General features: G+C 43.8%; 1 protein-coding gene across 1 annotated transcript in view; it reads right to left on the minus strand.

The window, feature by feature from the left end:
- Window positions 1-9,130: 9,130 nt before the first annotated feature.
- The window catches only part of Acbd6 (acyl-CoA binding domain containing 6), a 158,757-nt gene continuing 146,920 nt past the window's right edge, over window positions 9,131-20,967 (minus strand). Inside the window, exon 8 of the mRNA XM_057770976.1 lies at window positions 9,131-9,400. Coding sequence (XP_057626959.1) covers window positions 9,246-9,400 — 155 coding nt within the window. The 3' untranslated portion in view covers window positions 9,131-9,245. The remainder of the gene's footprint in view (window positions 9,401-20,967) is intronic.

The raw sequence follows: 20,967 nt of genomic DNA on the forward strand, positions 1-20,967 counted from the left end.
TCAACAGTGGAGAATGCTTGCTGCTCTTAGAGAGTTTGGTTCCTAGCACCCATGTCGGGTGGCTCCCTTTCCTATTCTGAACTCCGTAGGTACCAGCACTCATGTACACGTCTCTACACATGGACATGCAATTAAAAATACATCTTTTATAACAAAACAAACAAAAAGCCGCCAAGACACACATGGCCCTCTGAGGAGAACAATCAGAAGTTCTGCCACCACTGTTCCATTGCTTTCCCAGATAGTTGTCTTTCTTCTTGGGTCTGTGATTCTACTGAGCTAACATTACAACAGGCTGAAGAGATCCAAGGCCAGTCTGTGTGTGCCGAACTAGAGGTTCGGCAAAGGGCGATGCTCCTCAGTTCTCTGTGTGCTCCTGAGATTTGACACTTGGGATGCGCTGGTGCACGTTTGTAGTCCCAGTACTTGGGAAGTGCAGACATGGATTCGGAGTCATTCTCAGCTACACTGTGATTGGGAGGGGCTTGGGAATCTGTGAAAGGCGCGGGGGTGGGGGGAGATTGCCTTATAGAAGATAAAATACAGACTGAAAAAGTGGTCTTGGCATACCCTTCCAGTTGGAAATACTCGTTTATTATTTTTTTTAAGCCATTAAAATGGTAAATAGGTTTTAACAGATGGCTTTTCCACAGCAATGGAAAGCCCAGGCAAGGACTTTGGGGTTAAATCTCATATTTTAGTCACCTGGGACTAGTTTATTATTGCAGAAAAACAAACATCCATAAAGTTGACAGCTCCCTACTCCGCTCTGAAGTGGAGTCCTTGAAGTTGCTTGCTTACCAGCAAGCTGAGGAGTGGCTGCCTGCAGACAGCAACCTAGGGAATTCAGGTTACAGGTTTGACACCTGTCCACTGCAGGGCTCACAGCCCACCCAGGCTGGAGGCTGTGACAACCAAGAAACCCTATTACTGGTGGGTCAGGATGTTTAGACTCAGTATGTGTGCCGGCTTTTTCCTTTTTGAAAAAAATCATTTTAACATTTAATGCTCTTCAATTAAAGTGATTTCCTGGAGTGGATGCCAAGCTTCGTCTGGAATGCGCATTAGCCACTTTCCGAATCGGTAGTTAAAGGCACGAGGGATTTAAACAGCAATCCACAGTCCGTTTCGTCAAGGTTCGGCGGAATAAAGCAGATTATAAACAATAATATATGTCTTTCTCCTCTTTTTCTGGAAGGGTTCCAAACTCACAAACAGGGCTAAAGTGCTATAAACATATCCAGGACTAAGCTGTGGGCTCCACAAATGTACTCCGTGAAAGCCACGGCACCCAAGTGCCACTTTTTATACTGTGTGCGTCTGTGTGTGCCTACTCTGAAAGAGCTTTTTATTACACAAAGTGTCCATCAAATGAACCCACCTGCTAAATATTAAAATAGAAACCAGGGCTGCGACACAAGCGAGAGACAAAACAAGTCCTGTTTGCAGTGGGGATGACAACTGATGTGGCCGCAGAAGGCAGCCACTGAACGTGGATGACTGCCTCCATGGACTGGCAGGCTCAGTCACTGCGTTCAGGGTCAAGGGTCACTTCCCACCTAAGACACTCACACCAAATCCTAGGGCTCTTGGGAGGCGAGTGCCCACTGGAGGACAGCTTTTTCCGGTTACATCTTTTTGCAGTTGTTCAGTTGTTGGTTTTATTGACACCAGATCTTGCTCCATTGCCCAGTCTGGCCTTCGACATCTCGCGTGAGCCTTCCAAGTGCCCAGGCTACAGGTGTGCACAGGTGCTCACAACCACAGCTTCCAGCTGCTTTCTAACTTGAATTGCTAACTCAGTTCCTTGAAGATGAGTCGAACCCGCCCCACACTCAGAGCAGTGGGGCGGCCTGAGCACACCCTGCTTCAGTGTTAGGGTCAGGAGGCTAGACACTGGTGGAGGAAGGAACACTGCCCTTGAACGACCCAGGACACGCACCCCGAAATGTCAACTAACAACTTGATTCTGTGACTGTGCCAGGAGAACGATAAAGCAAAATACAGCAGAGGAAAGTCTGAAGAATTGCTGTGCATCTAGAAGTCAATGACTCCACCATGCTGATTAGCAGTCTGCTCTGGAGGGAGGTCCATCCCCAGAACATCCCAGGGCTCTGGTGACAGATGAGACTACACCGCCTGCCCTATTCCACCCTTGAGTGGAATGAAACACTGATCATACCTGGTGGATAATACATATGAACTGATAAGTACAAGAAGGGACGATTCCCGTGAGTCTGTTAATCTCTATGCTTTGAACCAAACACTCTGGTGAAGAACTGTGACTGGCTAGAGAAATGCAGACAGGTGCCTGTTCAAGGCAGAGCTCAAGAGTGTCACCATACTTTTAAAGTCACATGACCACAAGACTGAAGTAAGGAATTTCTGTGTTCTTGGGGAGCCCAATGGAGAATACAAAATCCGCTAAGACACCGATAGTGTAGCTTTTGAAGATGGCTGTCTCACTTATCCTGAAAACATGACTGAAGGAAAACTCTTGGATCTGGTATTAAAGGGGTTGGAAAATCTCTGAGATTTCAAAGAAATAAGACTCACGTATAATGTACATATTATAGTCATGAAGCTTATGTTAAAATGGGTCTTTTACTGTTCCTCGTTTCAATTTTCTTACTTTGTAGACTAGAGAAAATGGTAATTATTTTTATCTTAAGATTATTCTTAGGCTAAATGAAGTTTCCCAGAAGAAACCTTGCATAAGGGAAACTGTGGTTAGTACATGACATTAACATCACTGACGGTAGGATGTGTTAGTTTACACATCACTTGAATACAGACATGGGAATTCTCCAGGCTGCACTGTGGTTGCTTTTGTAGCTGAGAATGCCTGACCGTGTGCGGGCACACCCATCACGGTGCCTAGCACAGCAGCAGGAGTGTGGGCTGGGGCTCTACATCTCAGAGGTGGGGGAAGCACAGAAGTTGGGCAGGCTATGACCCTCAAGGCCTGCCCCTACTGCCCTACGTCTGCCAGGGAAGCCTCAAGTCCAACATGTTCCACAGACTCCCAGCCAGGACGAGGGGTCAAACACCAAGTCAATGGGGCCGCATTTCAGACTCAAACCATACCAGGAGTTCCCTCCACTGAAAGACATCGAACTCTGGAAATGTTAATGTGAAAACTTCGCCTCATAGACTAGATCTACGAAAACATTTGACCCAAATCACCTTAGGAGCTAGGATTTGAAATTTATTAATAAATCATGCTCAACTTCCTTAGCAATCAGGGAAATGCAAATCAAGACAACATTAAGATACCATCTTACACCTGTCAGAATGGCTAAAATCAAAAACACCAATGATAGCCTCTGCTGGAGAGGTTGTGGAGAAAGGGGCACTCTCATCCATTGCTGGTGGGAATGCAAACTTGTGCAACCACTTTGGAAAGCAGTGTGGCGGTTTCTCAGGAAAGTCGGGTTCAACCTACCTCTCGACCCAGCAATACCACTATTGGGAATATACCCAAGAGATGCCCTAACATACAACAAAAGTATATGTTCAACTATGTTCATAGCAGCATTGTTTGTAATAGCCAGAACCTGGAAACAACCTTCAATGGAAGAATGGATGAAGAAAGTATGGAATATATACATATTAGAGTACTACTCAGCAGTAAAAAACAATGACTTCTTGAATTTTGCATACAAATGGATGGAAATTGAAAACACTATCCTGAGTGAGTTAAGCCGGACCCAAAAAGAGGAACATGGGATGTACTCACTCATATTTGGTTTCTAGCCATAAATAAAGGACATTGAGACTATAATTCGTGATTCTAGAGAAGCTAAATAAGAAGGTGAACCCAAAGAAAAACATATAAGCATCCTCCTGAATATTAACCTTCATCAGGCGATGAAAGAAGACAGAGACAGAGACCCACATTGGAGCACCGGACTGAAGTCTCACGATCCAAAGGAGGAGCAGAAGGAGAGAGAGCACGAGCAAGGAACTCAGGACCGCCAGGGGTGCACCCACACACTGAGGCAATGGGGATGTTCTATCGGGAACTCACCAAGGCCAGCTGGCCAGGGTCTGAAAAAGCATGGGACAAAACCGGTCTTGCTGAACATAACGGACAATGAGGACTACTGAGAACTGAAGAACAATGGCAATGGGTTCTTGATCCTATTGCACGTAATGGCTTTGTGGGAGCCTAGGTAGTTTGGATGCTCACCTTAATAGACCTGGATGGAGGTGGGTGGTCCTTGGACCTCCCACAGGGCAGGGAAACCTGCTTGCTCTTTGGGCTGAGGAGGGAGGAAGACTTGACTGGGGGGGGAATGGGAGGTGGTGGCGGGGAAGAGGCAGAAATCTTTAATAATTAAATAAATTAATTAATTAAAAAAATAAAATATAATTGACAGAAAATAAATAAATATGTAAAAATGTATTTTCATTATGAAATTGAATCTGGTAGCTACATATTTAGTGTTAAGATTTGTAAAAAGATTTTTTAGAAACTCAAAGTTTGATAAGATCCTTTGTGTTTTAAGTTGAATAAATACTTAGAAGCCTTCATGTCCAATCGATGCATGTATTTTCTTAGGCATGAAACCTTTTCTACAACAAGCTGGCTCTGCCAGTCACACATATCTTATTCATTAATCTTGGAGATGATGTACTTCACATAGAATAATAACCTATAGCTAAGTAGTTAAACCTGGCAGGAAGCGATGAAATTCTTATTTAACAGACGGGGTCACTGGATCGTAGGAACCTTTTAAACGGAAACCGCTGAAACATTAAAACAGGACGGAATTCCAGAGATTTTGCTTCACCTGCTCTTCTTGTACCTGACAAGCAGAGGGGACAGCAGCATGCGACAAACTGGCTGACTCCTTGCTCTTCAATATCAGAGAGATTATTAAAAAGTTAGTTCCTGATGGCAATCCATGATTTTCTAGGAGACTTTTCTAGATATCTTAGAATCCTGAGACATGTTAATTATTTTTAAAATAATTTGTTTATTTTTATTGTATGTGCACTGGTGTTTTGCCTGCATGGATGTCTGTGTGAGGGCGTTGGGTACCTTGGAACTGGGATTACAGACGTTGTTAGCTGCCATGTGGGTGCTGGGAATTGAACCCAGGCCCTCTGGATGAGAAGTCAGTGCTCTTAACTGCTGAGCCATCTCTCCAGCCCTGACACATTCATTCTTAACACCCATGCCGACCGATGGAAAGCTGAGTGCCACTGGGCTAGACTGACAGGAGGTCTGAGAAATACCTGTAGGTTGAATGGAAAGCCTGCTTTGGGGTCTAACAAGAGTGAAAGGGATTCGGTAGATGTGTCCTTGATGGTGGGTGAGTTGACCAGCCTGTGTCTTTCACTCTTCCTCGCACTGCCCTGCTAACAATGTCTGCCTTAGAAAACTACTGTGTAGTGGCAACAGGTTAAATGATGCTATGAAATCATTCTGAAAAATAGAATGAAGTTAAATAGACATGCTAAAATCATGCTAGACATACATAATTCAGTCGGCGTGCTCACTTCTGTACAAATCTGAGGGCAAATAATTCAGAGCTCAACTTCTTAGCCAGTGCCTCATGAAAGACTCCTAATGTGGTAGTTAGTGTGAATATATATACATATATTCATATCTATATGAATATGTATTATAGCTGGATTCTTGGCCAATGATTTAAAAAGAAAAACAAAATCAAACAAGGAAACAAGAACCAATGATAATTTTTGTTTGGACATTTAGCCTGGTGATAAGCATTAGCAAATGCAAGCAAGGTTCTGGCTTTCTGGCTCTAGCACCCACACCGCCATCACCAGCACCAACCTCTCCTGTCCAGCTCTTTCTAAGAGGCACAGCAATATTACACACACCATCTGATAGAAGCACTTAAAACTACAAAACTGGGCAGCCAAGCAAAGGTTCTCGTCTGTGGCAGGAACCAGAAACTGTATCTTTGATGACAATGGATGGGCTTCAGGAGAGTGTAAAGCCCTCAGACTTCCACTCCGAGCACAGCACTGTTGCCAGGCAGGTGACCAGCTTTTCCAAGTGATCCGGAACTCCCTCACATTTAAGACCTCCACACCAGAAGACAGGTTCAGGCAACAGGTTAGGGGAGAGTGCTGGCCCAGTTCACACAAGACTCTGCCTTCCGGCTCTAGAACTGTTTACACACACAGTCCAGCCAGGGTTCTGAGCCTGAAGTGAGTCAGACACTTTGCCTTCTTTGATATTTGTTGACATGATTTTCTTCGTATTTCTATTTTTCACCCAAACCCACTGTGACTGCATCGAGACTACGGTCGAGGCAATCAGGGCTTTCCAGATCAGTCGACAGAGGACAAAGTAAATGACAACCACGAATAAATACTAAATACAGAAAGACAGCAGCGGTGCTCTGATCACAAAGCTAAAAACAGCATCCTAAGGAAATAAGGCTGAGCATGTGTTCACACATAGGCACACTATGAGGGACATTCAGGAGGACGATAAAAGGAAGACACTACTGAGAAAGAAGTCAGAATAGGAAGGCAGTGTGTAGTCTAGATACCAAAGGTGGGTGACGTAACGTAACAAGTGTGCCTCGTCACAACCACGTGGAGTCCTCTTGCCAGCCAGATTTTAGTAGCCATTTTAAAAATGCTCATAAGCATTAGAAGTATCAAATCAAAGAGCTGAAAGCAAGGATAAGATGAAATAAACCCTAACTTGTAAACATTAAAAACAAAAAAAGTTGGTCATTTTAAAGTGCTTGCTGGGGTACGAGCAGAAGTGACTCTCCCAGGTGAAGGCTTCCTATGGCATGTTCTAGTAAGTGGTCGCCGTACACGTGATGACGTGAAGCTAAGGTGTCTTCTGATTCAGCTTGCTGGATCATATGAAACACAGTGACCATGGGAAGCTGGCTGGCTGTCTGCTTCAGGTGCTGGCCTTTGTTGATGAACTGCAGCCTTTGGTAATGAACTCAGGATCTGACTGGTAGGTGGCATGCTAGCATAATAAGTCAATAATTTAAAGGGAATGAAAATAAACCATGACTCAGTGTTCACTGACATTTATGGATGAAATCATCTATAGAAGACCCAGGAAAATGCCCCATAGATTATTATGTGATAGTAAGGCTTTTGTAAATTTAGATATTGGAAACAAAAGAATAGAAGTTTTGGAAATTAATTTTAGAATTCACCAGATTTGAAAATATTAAACTATTATATACCCCCAAACACTTTCTATTTATTGAGACAAGGTCGTGCATGTAACTCAGGCTTGCTTTGAACCTATAATCCCGCCTCCTCAGCCTCCCCAGTGCTAGAATGATCAACACCAACACACTCAGCCTCATTGATAACTGTTTTTACTCATGGTCTTGGATTTAAAATCTTTAAAATAATGTAAAACAAGCCACAAAGTCTGTATAGTTTTAAATGTGGCAGAACAAGGCAATAAAAAATCGTGTCTAAGAAATATTGAGCTCTATATGCAAAGGGAGATAGATGGAAAAAGGAGTTCCTGGGTAGTTTCTTGCTCAGAGAACTGCTCTAAAAGGTTTAAATGAACGACTGATTTGCTAATACCACAAAGATGAACAAAATAACACCAATTCAAACTGCACATACTATCTCGGTCACTTTTACCGTAACCAATGTATCATTTTTTATTTTTTGTTTTTTCAAGACAGGGTCGTCCTGGAACTTACTCTGTAGACCAAGCTGGTCTCGAATTTACAGAGATCACAGAGATCCTTTTGCCTCTGCCTCCCAAGTGCTGGATTAAAGGTGTGTGCCACCATGGCCAGTTTTTTTTTTTTTAAAGATACATTTGATGAATGTGGACCACAAGAGGCTTAGGCTAAGATAGGCTGCAACACAGTTAGGATTCAGTAAAAGGATAAAGAAAAGAGAATTACGTTAACTTTTCAGTACACACCAATGTGCGTATCATTTCCAGAGGTTACTAAGAAATTATTTTAAAAGATGATTAGTCTTGGTGAGTGGTTTGGTTTTGCATCTCAGATGTATGAAGCTATGAAAGCCACAAAAGAAGCAGTATTCATATGCCATATGCTGTAAAGGGCTTTGCTCCAGCATAGGCTAGCTCACGCTAACGAAAACAGCATGCACTGCTGTGGGCTCCACTAAGCGAGGTACATGCTATTTTAACCAGCACACGTTAGAAAACTACCTTTTAACAGCTATGTTTGCAACACAACTAATTTCTTCTTTCATTTTTATTTATTTTTTATATAATAAGAATATCAAGGAATTCCTTAGGTTCTTAAGGTTTAAAAGGGAAATCAGAGGGAGTCAGGCTCAGTAGTGGTGCAACTGTTTATCTTTAAAATAAAAATTGTGGTGCACTTGCCTACTTACTATGTACTCTTCTAAAACAAAGCAGTGTTCTCTAGCACAAGGAAACAACCCAACAGTAACGTCCAGGCAAGCAGGCAGCTCAGCGGGTAGGAGGCCAGGCCTGAGTTGGTTTTTTTTAGATTACCGTTGCAAAGGCCTTTATAGCTAATTTAGAGTCCCAGGGAAATTCTTTTCCTGCTTAGTGTTTAAGGAATCCTGATTTAATAGATATTCTCCAGACCTGTGTCCCAATTCTCAAGGGAGGTTGCTGAGTGCTACGCTGAAATGCTAGAGGTTTTGAGCTTCCAGTGACTGTTGATCTGACGTTCGTAGGCCCGGGTGACAAAGTTCTGTCCTCTCCCTCTCTTGCTTTTCCTTCCTTCATACTCCTCCTCTCCCCTAGATTACGCTCTCAAGTTCATCTTTACAGCACAGCCATTTTAGGCGCCTGTTCAGATTAGCTGTGGAAATGCTACAGGTCCATTCGCTCCTTACTGTCCTGGGATTTCTGGAAACTTCCCTGACTGGCAGTGTGGTGCTGATCGGCACATTTTGCTTCTGCATTGAGAAAGAGAGATAGAAAGATAGAGAGGGAGCAAGCGTAGCCATGTTTAATATCGTGAAATATGATCTGTCTGCTCCTCTCCCCACCCTCTAGAGCAGTGATAAATTTCAAAGCGTGCTCGGCAGAATTGGATTCTATTATGCGCAGTACACATGTTCATCACCTAAACTGTGCTCCCCTGGAATGTATGCAAGGAGAATGAATTGCTGAGACGTCAAATCCCAGTTTCTCAGAACTGATTTTATTAGCCAATGCATACCAAAGATGGGTGGTTAAGAAGTATTATTTTTGCAGTTTCTTTCATCCCGAAAGTCCTACCCTATCAGACTGTGCTTTTCCAACCTCTCGATCAGGCCTTGCTAGCTCTGTGCCGCTGCAGCACCAAAGAGACTGCTTTGCAGCCCGTCACCTCTTCTGGCAGGCAGCCGTCTTGGTCTCGGAGAGTGGGGTCAGCGCCAGACTGGAGCAGCAGCTCCACAATGTCCAAAAACTCGCAGGCAGCAGCTGCAAGGGAAATTGACAAACATGAGAACAAGTTTACAGCAAGACAGGAAAAGCAGTCCTGTGAGGCGGGAATTGTCAAGGTGGCACAACAGTGCGCACCCTTACGGTGGCCACATGATCAGCCCTGCAGTGAGAACGAGTCTTAAGAAAACCACGTCTTTTTCCTGCGTAGACGCGTACGAGCATATTTGTAAAGCTGTGAGGCGCTGGCCCGACTGCAGGGGCAAAATGGAAGCAGAGAATGCGGTGGTTAAGTGTTTCATGTTGATGTACATTTCCAAATAATGGTGACCCATGCCAAAAGGCTAAATGCACTGCGTCAAAGAAAAGATTCTGCTTTATCTTTAAGGGGGGACTATGTAGATATAACTAAATTTACATATGAAAGAAAAATCTGGTCTAGTAATTAGATCATCAATCACTATGTGAAATCTTGTGTGGGGGTTTGCATGTTCACATGTATGTGCAGGTGTGTTCACCTGTGTGTGAGTGCATAGAGATCAGAGGTCAGTGTCAAGTGCCCTCCACTGTTCCCTACAGGGCCTCTTACTCTCTCAAGCTGGGTGGCCAGCAAGAGCCTGGGATGCTGCTGTCTCCATCCCCCAGAGCTGGGGTTACAGAGGGGCAGCCTGGCTTGTGTGTGTGTGTGTGTGTGTGTGTGAGATGGGCTCTGGACTCATTTACTTGTGATTATGCAGTAGCAATTATTTTACCACTGAGCCATCTTAGCCACCCGGATCCCAAAATCTTAAAAGAAGAGAAGGGCTTTACTGCGTCACCAGGTCTAAGGCACAGGAGGGGAGACCGTCAAGACTTGTGATGAAGATGACATTGGTACTGTCCCAGGACAGACAAACTGACCAAAGGATCAGAGCAGAGAGCTGTCTATCTTCTGCATATACACAGAAAGCGAACTGATGACAAAGGCAGTATTACAATCAGGAAGGAAACAGAGATCCAACAATCAGATGGGGCTGAGAGTTGAAGGTGAAACAGGCATTGCACACAAAATGAAGCAAACAGCATCTCACAAAGGTGAGCGCCCGCACCAGCACTCACATATAAATAAGAGTGAATACAGACTCAACTGACAGTGTTAGGAGGAGGAGGCCTGGTGCAAGCAAAGCCTGAGCATGCGCCCTGGGGCAGCAGTCACTCTGGACACTGACTTGTCATCACAGGCTATCCCCCCCCCCGCCCCCATCCAGTGAAGGATCCACTTGTAGTGATCATAGGTGGAGAGTTTGCATTTGGAGAATGTAGAGGTCAGCAGTGTTCCTGGTGGGCATCAAATGCGGATGACTCAAATGTTCACAGCGGCAACATGTCAAAAGAGAACACTGCTCACAGAAGGGAAATCCCATGCAATAGTGAAAACTAAGGAACTCCAACTTCACACAACATGGGTTTATCTCAAACGCACAATGCTGAATAATAATAATAATAATAATAATAATAATAATAATAATAATAAAAGCAAAGCAGAATACAACATAGCAAAGCCGGGCTGTGGTGGCGCACACCTTTAATCCCAGCACTTGGGAGGCAGAGGCAGGTGGATCTCTGTGAGTTTGAAGCCAGTCTGGTCTACAGATCGAGTTTCAGGACAGGCTCCAAAGCTACAGAGAAACCCTGTTTCGAAAAAACAAAAATAAATAAATAAAAAATACAATATAGCAGGATTCTAAAACACTTAAAAACAGACAAAATTAAACATTATTTCTTAGACATACAAATATGTAGTGAAACTATAAAATTTGTAATACAACTGGGCACACACCTATGATCTAGCACCCGAGAGGCATAGGCCAACCTGGCCTACACAGTGCATTCTAGGGCAGCTGACAAAGCTCAACAAAAACTGCAGGAGCGGCAACTGCCAGTTACTAGGGGTACTAAAGGAAGGACGTGATTGGAGGGGCGCACACGGGGGCTTACCAGACCTACTGGTGGTGTTGTAGCTCTTAAGCTGGGGAGCAGACATTTTCTTCGGCTGTAATTTACGGCACTCACACACCTTACAGGGGTTTTTATGGTATGACGCATCCCGCAACAACAAAAAGCCTCCTGAGGAAAGGCACAGAAGGAAGGCAATGCAGGCTGACCCCAGGGCTGGTGTAGTGAGAAAATACTGCACCAGCCATGTCAAGGCTACAGTTAAGATTCCTGCTCTGGGAACTTCCGAGAAACATGTGAACAGCCAGCTCTAGTAAAAAAGAGGGTGAGTGTTGAGGCAGAGACGCTAAGGCAGAGGGGGAGCGGGAGGAAATGGAGGAGAGCACCTGGCCTCCCCACTGCGCATGGCTTTAGCTGCTGATTCCCAAGGTTGAGGAAGCGCCCTACTACACTCCTACTTTGCTGTTTTTCTGAGAAAGGGTCTCACCATATAGCTCTGGCTGACCCAGTACTCATGCAGACAGGCTGGTCTTGAACTCAGAAATCCACCCGCCTCTGTTGCCTGAGTGCTGGTATAAAAAGGGTATACAACCAGGTTCTTTCTATTTGGTTATTTCAGCCGTAATAGGAGGTGAATTTTGTTATCAGTCCTTTCCACTGTATCAGATGGTCAGAGCTTTGTGTTGATCGCTCTGATATAATACAATGATCTCAAACCATCAAAGCAAGCTTGCATGCCTAGGTAATACCTACCTGACCATGATGTACTGTTTCACTTATGTTTAACTATGTTCTACTTGCTAATAATCTTGCGAAGTGTTCTCTATTTTCTGAAACAGATTGTGTGCAGAACTGGTATTATTTTATGCATAGACATTTAGTAGAACTCAAGACAAGAAGTGATGGAGGTCTGGATTTTACTGAGGGTGTTTTAAGCTATCAAATCAATTTCTCATGGACGTAGGACCACTGAAATTTCTTTTTTTTTGAGAAAGAGAACTTTGATAATATCTTTCAAGAAATCTTTCCATTTCGTGCGGGCTACCTAATTTACTGGGTGAAAGCTGTTCATGTTTCCTCGTTTGCTTTACTACAATGTGAGACACTGGTCACTGCCTCATTCCTGAAATTGGGAATTCACCTCTCCTTGCACATGTCTATGGTGTGCATGAGGTGTGGGTGCAGATGCCCGTGCAGGTGTATGTAGAGGCCGGAGTAGGACACTGGCGCCTTCCTTTATCCTTTATATTTCTGAGTCAGGGCGTCTCACTAAACCTGAACTTGTTTATTCAACTTGGCCACTGGCTAGCAAACCCTAGGAACCACCAGTCTCTGCCTTGTCAGCAGACATTCCAGGAGTGAGCCACTGTGTCAGACGTACATGGGTGCTGGAGAGAACTCGGGTCCTCATGCTTCCAAAGCCTGCCCTTTACTGTCTGAGCCATCTCTCCAACCCCATGAATTTGGGTGTTTTCCAGATAAATGTCTGTTATTGATTTCTAATTGGCCCAGATCATGGTCTAAATGATGGAACATGGTGAATGATCCACGTGTACAGTATATACTGTTTATTAAGTGAATGTTCTGCAGATATTAACTAAATGAAACTTGAAAATACTGTTCAGATCATCCATGTCCTAATTGTTCTATCAATTACTATCTTATTGTTTGACAAATGTTATTTTCTCTTGTGCTGTTTTGCCTCATGATTCTTGACTGAATGCAGAAAACTGTGTGACGAGGGCAACAGAGGCTGAAGCCACTACGTGTATCCAGAACTGGGCACGTTCCTCTTGTCAGGCCCTTGACGTGGGTCAAATTATTAATTGGGTTGGGCTTGGCTCTGTTACTGCTAGACACAACTCAGTACCCTAGTCTTGAAATTTCTCTGGTAACAAGGGCCTGCTCAACCTCTTGTGCAGTCCAGGTACCAGACAGTCTCTTCTGAAGTTTCCTCCACCGCCGGTTTTGGCGTTCTCCGCCTGTCTGAACCACAGAAGCGGCCTCTCTAGGCTCTTACCTCTCCCCTCTTCTCAAGCTGTAGACTCCTAACGACTACTCGTTACTCAGGTGGAGGCTTATGGTAGAAGGAGATGGGAGTTCTTTGTCTCTTTGAGCTGGTTGCAGTCCTTGATTGGCCTTCAGGGGTGATGATTTCTGTGTTTTCCTCAATTGTCAAGTCAGCCAAACTGTGTGTGTATGTGTGTGTGTGTGTGTGTAAGCTTACTGTCCTGCTCGACTGCCATTAACAATTAAGAGCCTCAGTACCTTCACTCCCAGGCCAGTGATTCCAGCTTAGAGCTGTCTGACTTTACACTATGAAGCAGTAAGAATTATTGGCAAAAGTCAGGTTATGGTAGGCTATAAACTGGTGTAGCTCTGGTGTCTTTTTACATTTTTGCTTGGGAGCCTCATCTTTTTACGGCTGAACCATCTCTCCAGCCCTCTGATGGCTTCGTACATTTCCTATCCTTATTACTTAGTCACCAAACTTGTCCATAACCACAGAGAACTTGGTTCTAAATGAACCAGAGTAAAGGATGGGCATTTTCTGAGCTACTACCGGGAACCCTATCTCACAGCCTTCAGCGGCATGGGCTCTCTTGCATGTGAAAGCAGCATTTGAAGGATGGATGGAGAACAGGAGAAAAGGTAGAAAGAAGCAAGAATCACCTGCTCCACGCCTAAAGCTGCTGCTGCTTGGTGACATAATGCATGAGTAGATCTCGGTGAGGAACTGCACCAACAGGGAGGAAGGCAGAGACAGGACTATCTCTGCCGCGGCCCAAGGTCATAGGAAGTGTTTAAAATTAGAACACTTCTTTCAGAATCTCCCCCACCATTTTGTTTTGTGATGCTGGGGCCTCATGCATTCTAAGCACAGACTTTACCACTGAGCCATATGACCAGGCCACCTACTGACACTGAGAATTTATTTAAAACTGCCCCTCCAATCTGAATTTCTGCAGTTAACCACAAATAACCATATAGCCACTTAGGCTGAAATGCAGACAGTCTCATAAAACGGAAGCAAGTAAAAGACGCACTGCCTGGGGTCAAGCAGCTGTGAGGACACATGCACTGAAGCCTGTCCACAGAACATCTGTATCCAAACAACAGGCGCTCAGCAGCTGTACCACCAGCAGCAGCCTCAACCCTGGCGAGGCGCACTTGGCGAGCTTTTGAAGAGTGTCTGTTAGACACTGCACATATAAACCCATACTTCAGGATAGCCGTCTGTGATCTAACACTTCGTTCTTCTAACCCAACCCTTAAGCAAGAGGATGGGGCCGAGGAGATGAGCGCTGAAGATGCAGAATGTGGCCTCTTTGTGTGCGCTGTCCCATGAAGTAAGCTCTCCAGCAGTGAAGTATGGGATACTCAGGTTCCAACTCAGGAGCGGTTTAAAGAATTTCATTCCATAGCTAGTTGACTCCAGCCTGCGCTGTCTGTCTCCTAGCATGCCTGATCTCAGTGAGGTTTAACTGACAACATCTCCCAGCAGGGCTGTGCTACATGTACACATAGAAAGAGCTTTATTAACAAGCACCGAGGTTCATACAAAGACAGAACCACGTGGAAGCACAGGTAAGCAGGGTGGTGTAGCAGAGCGAAAGAGACTGACGTAAATGATGGGATCCTGCCTGTAAAGCTACACAAGTGAGTTTTATCCTCATCTGAAGAGGTATGTAGGGGGCACGCTGGTACCTGGGGGAGACCGGCTCATACAGGTACCCAACACTTTGCTGTTGAAGAAAAGGATCTGGATCTCCGATCAGAAGCTTGCTTTTTTTTTTAATAGTATCCTCTCCAGTGCATGCTTTTTTCATGTATGTATGTATGTATGTTTGTGTATGTGTGTGTGTGTATGTGTGTGTTTATGTGTGTGTGTGTGTTGTATCCTTTCCAACCAGCACCGTGCTGAGAAGTTAGAATTTTCTCAGAATTCATCTCCCTGCTTTGGCATCTTTGGTGAATCACAGGTCACAAGCCAGAATGTGTAATCTTCTCATTCTCTCAAAACAAAGGCAAAGAAAACGAGCAAGGAAAGAAGGCAAGAGCGCAGAGGAGACCAGTGCTAACACACACCAAATTAGCGAGGGCCATGCTTGTGCCCACAGTGCCCAGGGAAACACAAAATAGTCGGAAGCCTATCTTGGAAAAGCCTGAGCCAGTCTGCAGGGACCAGCACAGTTGCTGGATTTATGGCACCCTGGGCGCCTCTATTTGTCAAGTGCCACACAGGCAGACCTGACACCGGCACAGGTGAAGATGAATCTCCATTCAGAGCAGCGAGCCTTCTGACTCCATTAATCCTCGGGGTTTTGATGATGAGTTTCTTTCTTTTCTATTTTATTTATTTCCACTCTAATGCCCTCCTCCCACTGCCCTGTAACAGTGTGGAAGGAACACAACAGATGGCGCTTGCCGTGGAAGCCTGGGGCTCATGAGGATACAAAGCCGGCCCACTCTGCAATCACATGACCACACGTGCAAGGAAAAGCCTTGATTTCCCCTGGGAGACACAGATGCAATGATATTAGTATTCCCAGTGGAGGAAGAGGAGGGGAGAGCTAACAGGCCATTTATAAGGAAGACCACACATACTGCGATATACTCCAGCAAGGAACATGTTTAATCACAAAATAACAAGAGGACCAGTGTCTGATGACTCGGAATACTCAGGCAAAATGTGGGGAAATAAGGGTTTTAATGTGTTTCCACACAAAGGCCATTTAAGACAAACTAGTAAGGACAGACAGTAGCACAATAGTGGCCTCTAGTTAACCTGCGATTGGCTCTGACCCAGTTTTAATCGGAAGAAGCCAGGATTTACAACCTGCTTAAGGATGGAGTTTGACAACTGCTATAATCAGAAGAGCTGTCAACACAAGGACAGCTGTCAAGCTCAACCATAATTCATAAAAAGTAATAGCTAAGCCCCCAAAGACCTCCCCAATACTGTCTGCACTCACTGTATTTAACCATACTTACAGTTTTGTGAAAATCCAAAGAATAGGTTAACATCCTAAAATCAAGTCAGATCAGTAGCCCCCGGCACCCACCAAATAAAAAGGATTAAGTAACAGTAAATGACTAAATGAATAAAATATGCTCAACAGACTCCTAGGCATATAACAGGTGCTTGATAAATGATCATTATTACTATTATTACATATAAGACTATTTTGTCTATTTAAAATAGTTTGACTATTTTAAAAAGTGTCACAATCCCAGTAAACTAGTAAAGAAATACAACTGAATTACTCTAAAAGTGATTATTAATTCAAAAATATTAATTTTCATGAAACATTCCCAAGTTGTCTGAATATTTTAGTTTTATATATTTGTAACATCAAAACCTGTGACTAATGATATTATTTTGATTATAACATATATGGTTATTTGCTCGATTTTTTTCCAAAGTGTCTCAGTAGATCAATTCAGGAGGATTCCTGAGTTAAGGATAGTTTTTATTACTATCCCAGTGAACAGAAAGACTGTAAATGCATCCAGGACATCAGCGCCATATGTGCTTACTCAAGCAGTCATGGAGACGGCTCTGCCTCACCCACCAGGGAGGCCAGGGAGAAGGGGTTTCCCCATTCTCATTATTCCTATAAAAGGTTACTTTCCACGCTGGATGTGACGCTGCATGCCTAGTAATATAATGTAAAGTACCTGTCGTCCTAGTACTTTAGCAGGGCAGGAGTTTTATAAATTTGAAGCCAGCCTGGGCTACATAGCAAGTTTCAGGCTAGTGCTGGCTATACAGTGAGATCTTGTTTCAAAAATGAAAACAACACCGTCCCTTAAATTATCTTTCACAAAATAATGTGCGTTCTATCTGGCACTGCAGTGTGTGGTATTAGGACACAGGAGTGGATGTGAACCTGAAGACAATACAGTGGCTTTACTCTCTGCAGCCTGTACTGCTGGAAAGGTCACAGCACACTCTCGGCCATCAGATTTTCACCTGCGAGTGGGGAAAGCAATACCTAAACTTGGGTATTTGCTGGAAAGACGAGGAAACAGAAAGGACACTACTACCTTATGTCTAAGTGTGTGTGTAAGCTTTAGTAGGTTACAAAATACATACAAAAGAATATCAGTCATATGTTTTCTTAAGATGAATCTCTCTGTGTAACTTGTTGATGCATTATATCTCATCAGTATTAGAATCCCAGAAGCATCCCTCCCAGTTTTACAAAGCGTCTTCTGCCAAATTAATTGTCCTCTTGTCCCTTGATGCCAGAGACAAGTCTCCCCACTTTTGAGTTTCATATATGGGACGTACACTGCATGTACTCTTGGGTTCAGTGTGTGGAGCTCAAGGTGTTAAGAGTTCCAAGCTGTGTTCATGTGGCTCATTTTCACTGCTGCACAGCATCCCGGGGAGAAAACACCTGAGACTGCCAGCACTATGCTGTGGAATTCCCAAGCTGAAGAGTTTAGCGCTTTACCAGCTGAGGAATTATCAGTAAATAATCTTTCTGTTGTTTGTTTGTTTTGAGACAGGGTTTCTCTATGTAGCCCTGGCTGTCCTGGAACTCAGTATATAGAAAAGGCTGTTCTCAAACTCACGGAGATCTTCTTACCTCTGCCTCTTGAGTTCTGGGATTAAAAGGCACACAGCACCACACCCTGCCAGCTAACAGTCTTATATATTGATTCTCCTAAAATCTTTCTTGGAATACCTATTAGAAATTTCTCATTTCCTCTTTAAAAAAATAGCTGGGCAAGGGAGGCACATGCCTTTAATCTCAGCACTCAGGAGGCAGAGATGGGTGGACTTTTGAATTCGAGGTCACCCTGATCTAAAGTGTGTGTTCCAGGGCAGCCAGAGATACAGAGAGAAACCCTGTCTCGAAAAAACAGCAATCATCATCATCATCATCATCATCATCATCATCATCATCATCATCAACAACAACAGCAACAAAATTTGTGGTAGAGGGAACTGGAGAGATGGCTCAATGGTTAGGATCACTGGCAACTCTTCCAGAGACCCGGGATTCAATTTCCAGCACCCATGCCAAGTGACTCACAACCATTTGTAACTCCAGTTCCAGTCAATCTGACACCCTCTTCTGGTCTCAGCGGGCAGATGCACACACATGGTGCACATATGTACAGGCAGGCAAAACACGCATGTACATAAGATAAAAATAAGTCTAGAAGGGGGTTGGGACAGAGAGAATACGAATATTAGAGACCAAAGTATGGACAAGTGCTCTACCACTGAGCCGCATTCCTGGCTTTTTACTAGACTCTAGGCCCTATCTAATTTTCCATCTTTCCCTTCCAGTCCTGCCTTTTCTGTGACGTCTTACAAACATTTTCAACACACTATCTTTTCTTTCTTTCATTACTGTGCTAACTGCATACTTTAACCTGACCATTGCACAATTCCTGTATTTTGGAATTATTATTTGCACTCGAGCTGATTTTCTTTTATACTTGCCTGTTCATTTTTGGTGAAACTCGTTCTTGTGCTTTTGATTACCTGACTCTACAAATCTGAAGTCCATTAAAATGTAATCCTGGTTTGGTGAGATGGCTCGGCAGGTAAAGAAAGACACTAGCCACCAAGCCTGGCAACTTGAGTTTAGTCCCCAAGATCCACATGGTGGAGGAAGTGAATCAATTGTTCAAGCTGTCCTCCCCATGTGTGCTGGCATGTGCATACCCCTTCTCCATAAATAACCAATGGAGAGGGTAGAAAAGGGAGAGTGGCGGAAGGGAGGAAAGCGGAGAAAAATGCATACAGCAATAAAAACAATAAAAGAAAAAAAAACTAACGTGAAAAAATTTGAGTTCTGTTGTTCACTACATCCACTGATGTGCATGTAGTTGTTGTCTGTAATATTAGATTGTGGGTTTATTCTCTTCTAAGGAACTTCAGTGTGCTGGACTGAAAATGTGCTATTAGGGAAAGTTTAGCATTTAGGGGCAGGAAGACGGTTCAGTCAGTAAAGTACGTCCTGCACAAGCAAGGGGACCTGAGTTCAGAGCCCCCGCATCTACGCAAGGAAGCTGGGTGCGGTGAGTGTGTGCCTGCAATCCCAGTGCAGGGAAGTAGACAAAGAGGACCTCAGCTGGCTCTAGTGGAACTGGTTCAGGAAGGACCTTACATCAAAAATACAAGATAGTGAGGTAGAGGAAGACAGCTAACATCAGTTTCTGGCCTCCATGTACACCTGTATACACACACACACACACACACACATACACACACACACTGTACAACTGTAAAATACTGTACACCTGTACACAGCTGTATGCACACATTGTGCAGCTGTATAGACACACTGTATAGTTGTAGACATACTGTACTCTTGTAATACAATGCACATACACACTGTACAGCTGTACATATACCAGACACCTGTAGACATACTGTACACTTTTTACACGCACTGTATGTTGTGGAATAATCTTTTTGAACACTGTGAAGAGTGGTCACTTGGATTGGTTTAATAAAAAGCTGAATGGCCAATAGCTAGGCAGGATTTCAGGGCAGAGGGAACACTGGGAAGAAGGGTGGAGTTGCGAGGAAACACTATGAGACGAAGAACAAGCAGGATGGGAAGTAGATGAGATAAATGAGCCTTGGGGTAGCACACAGATGAATAGAAATGGACTAATTTAAGTTATTAGAGCTAGCTAAAAACAAGTCTAAGCTATCAGCCAAGTTTTCTTTTCTTTTCTTTTCTTTTTTTTTTTTTTTTGGATTTTCGAGACAGGGTTTCTCCATAGCTTTTGGTTCCTGTCCTGGAACTAGCTCTTGTAGACCAGGCTGGCCTCGAACTCACAGAGATCGGCCTGCCTCTGCCTCCCAAGTGCTGGGATTAAAGGCATGCGCCACCACCACCCAGCTGCAGCCAAGTTTTCTTAATCAATAAGAAGGCTCCATGTGGTTATTTGGGAGCTAGCTGGCAGGACAGAAGAAGACTCTACAAATGGTGTCCAATGTGGGGCTATGTATATCCACATAAGACCTGAGAAGGCTTAAAAAAAGGTTTCAAACACAAAATCAGAGCCAAATGCGGCATATCCTAGCCTCACAGTCTCTTGTGCAGGATACAGTACAAAGCTGTGTCCAGCTGCTGCCTGCAGGCTCAGCATGCCATGAGCCTCGCCGCATGGCCATTTGAGTTTTCACTAATGTAGACAGAAAAGGTTACAGATATATAAACAGTAAGCTGCTAGGGAAACTCCTTCAGCCAATGAGATGCAGGACCAGGTTGGGTGTGGCCTTGGGTAACAAAGTGCCTTTTGCTTGCTTACTCTCTCTTGGCTGCTGGATTTGGTTCTTGTTTCCCGTTCATGCAGGACTGTGATCTGTGAGTCTTCCCCCTAAATAAAGAACCTATTATTATACTCAATTCTGAGCTAGTGTGGGACTACTCTATTCGTGTTCACCTACAGATTTGGATGGAAAAAACTTCTAAACAATTACAATGTGTTTAACAATGTGTGTAGGCTTAAGAAAAATAAAAGAAAAAGGGTATAGATAGTCATAAAAATAGTTTAAAAATAATAAAGTCTCTAAAGAGAGAAGTAAAGTAAAAGAATAAATTGCGTAGAGATGAGAAATATACAAGGGAGTCTGGATGCTATATGGTGCTGTACTGATTTTAAATTTTTTGATTGCTGATGAGTAAACA

Source organism: Chionomys nivalis, chromosome 5, assembly GCF_950005125.1.
Source record: "Chionomys nivalis chromosome 5, mChiNiv1.1, whole genome shotgun sequence".
Taxonomy (NCBI): Eukaryota; Metazoa; Chordata; class Mammalia; order Rodentia; family Cricetidae; genus Chionomys; species Chionomys nivalis.